Below are 1,838 nucleotides of genomic sequence, written 5' to 3' on the forward strand. Positions count from 1 at the left end.
AGACCTGCTGAGAACTCCGTTTTGGCCGGCTGCCGGGCGCGGCTGCACTAATAACTTTGGGGCAGGCCAGTCTAGAGTTTAAAATGACGGTATCAGTCAAAAGGGAGACATCGAAGAGGAAGGATGGATGGGGAAGGATCAACATATGGAATGTCAGAACAGGTCAGCTCCATATGGAGATCTAAGGTTTGAGGTACGATGTAGAGTTGCTGGACAATATTGATGAGATCAGGGATCTCTATATGGGCTTAATATTGATGACATCACGTGATGTCACGAAGCATGACCATATACAGGGTCGTTACCAACTAAACAAACAACTGACGGAAAATGCACGATTCCATATAATGCGACCTGTGGTCGCAACAAAAATCCATTCCAGTTTCTCAAAAACAACAACTTGCTTGGATATTATAAATCTGTTATGTCCCCAACATTGTTTTGGAATTGATCAAAACATATCTCTCAAAAAGGATGTGGCCTGCAACAAATCTGGCCATAAATGAACGAGCGTCATGAACAAGGTATCAGCAACTATCAAACATTTACAGCCTTGCAGCTTTCAACTTCAGTTTGGTGGTGCTTGCCTTCACCCCCAAATTGCCATTTTGTGGCTATATATTTAGGCAATTTAGCCAATCTTCATTATTAAATCTAGGCCTGCCGCCTACATGCTGACAGATTCCAGAGCATGTTTCAACAGTTATAAATATCTTTGATGTGATGAATGTATGAAACTCATTATTATTCAGCCAAGAGAGAAAGTCTATGTTGTTTTTGTCACATATCCGTGTTAAAAATTGAATCTAGCCTTATTGAGTCTAATGGTCTAATATAATACGTTTTATTAAGTTTGTAGCCTATAACAATGATGTCTTAATTAGTTTGGCTAAATTAACTTATCACAGGAACACTTGTGAGTTTTTAAAATAGAATGCTGTTTCTTCTATATAACAAGAAAGTCGTATATATAGGATCAATAAATGTATATCCTGGCTATACCTCCCCTTGCGCTGAGTGATGGTGTGGTCCACGGGGAACCCATCATCACTTTAAAACGCACCAGAGACTTGGCACAATAGCGCGCACAAGAGCGAGCACAGCACAGCACAGGTGCACTCTTATTATAGCTAAGGCAGGCATGGCATGGAGTCACGATTTGCGCCGTCTAGACTGTCGGAGACACATTGAAGCCTAAGAAAAGTGGACAGTGACTGCAGTAAACATTTCTTCATTTGGTGAAAAAGCAGAATGCAAAATAAGAACCCGAGGCATTTGGTTTGTACTTTGCTTAGGGATTAGCCAAAGAGCATCGACACGCACACACGCTTAATATTCCCTGCAGGTGTTTTTTTTTTAACTTGCTGGATGTTTGCATGTTTGGACAGTCACATGACGCAAAGTTTTGCTTGCAGTTATCCAGGGGTTGTACTTTGTGGTGAGTGCTTTTTGGAACCGCGCACCTTGGTGCTGCTGCTGCTGCTGCTGCTGACCACCCGCGAGGAAGCATGAACATCTCTCTCCTCTTGAACTACACTCAGGGTGCGATCCTAAACGGGAGTCAAACTCTCGCCGGCACTCTGGTGGCTTGCTGCAACGGCACGGATATGGCGACCAGCGACGGCGGCTCGCTCGTTCTGCCGCCGGACGAGCGGAAACTCTTTGTGTCGCGCGTGGTGCAGATCGCGGTGCTGTGCGTGCTCTCGCTGACTGTCGTGTTCGGCATTTTCTTCCTCGGCTGCAACCTGATGATCAAATCGGAGAGTATGATTAACTTTCTAGTGTCGGACCGGAGGCCTTCCAAAGACGTGGAGGCGGTGATGATCGGACTCAGCTAG

General features: G+C 44.8%; 1 protein-coding gene across 1 annotated transcript; it reads left to right on the top strand.

Annotated features, from left to right (window-relative positions):
* Window positions 1-1,508: 1,508 nt before the first annotated feature.
* On the top strand, window positions 1,509-1,838 carry rprml (reprimo-like; the record flags this gene model as incomplete). Its single annotated transcript, XM_083780051.1, has 1 exon — window positions 1,509-1,838. The coding sequence occupies one exon, from the start codon at window positions 1,509-1,511 to the stop codon at window positions 1,836-1,838; it is 330 nt and encodes a 109-aa protein (XP_083636177.1).

The sequence above is a fragment of the Protomyctophum parallelum genome (assembly GCF_964188405.1).
Source record: "Protomyctophum parallelum genome assembly, chromosome: 13".
Lineage (NCBI taxonomy): Eukaryota > Metazoa > Chordata > Actinopteri > Myctophiformes > Myctophidae > Protomyctophum > Protomyctophum parallelum.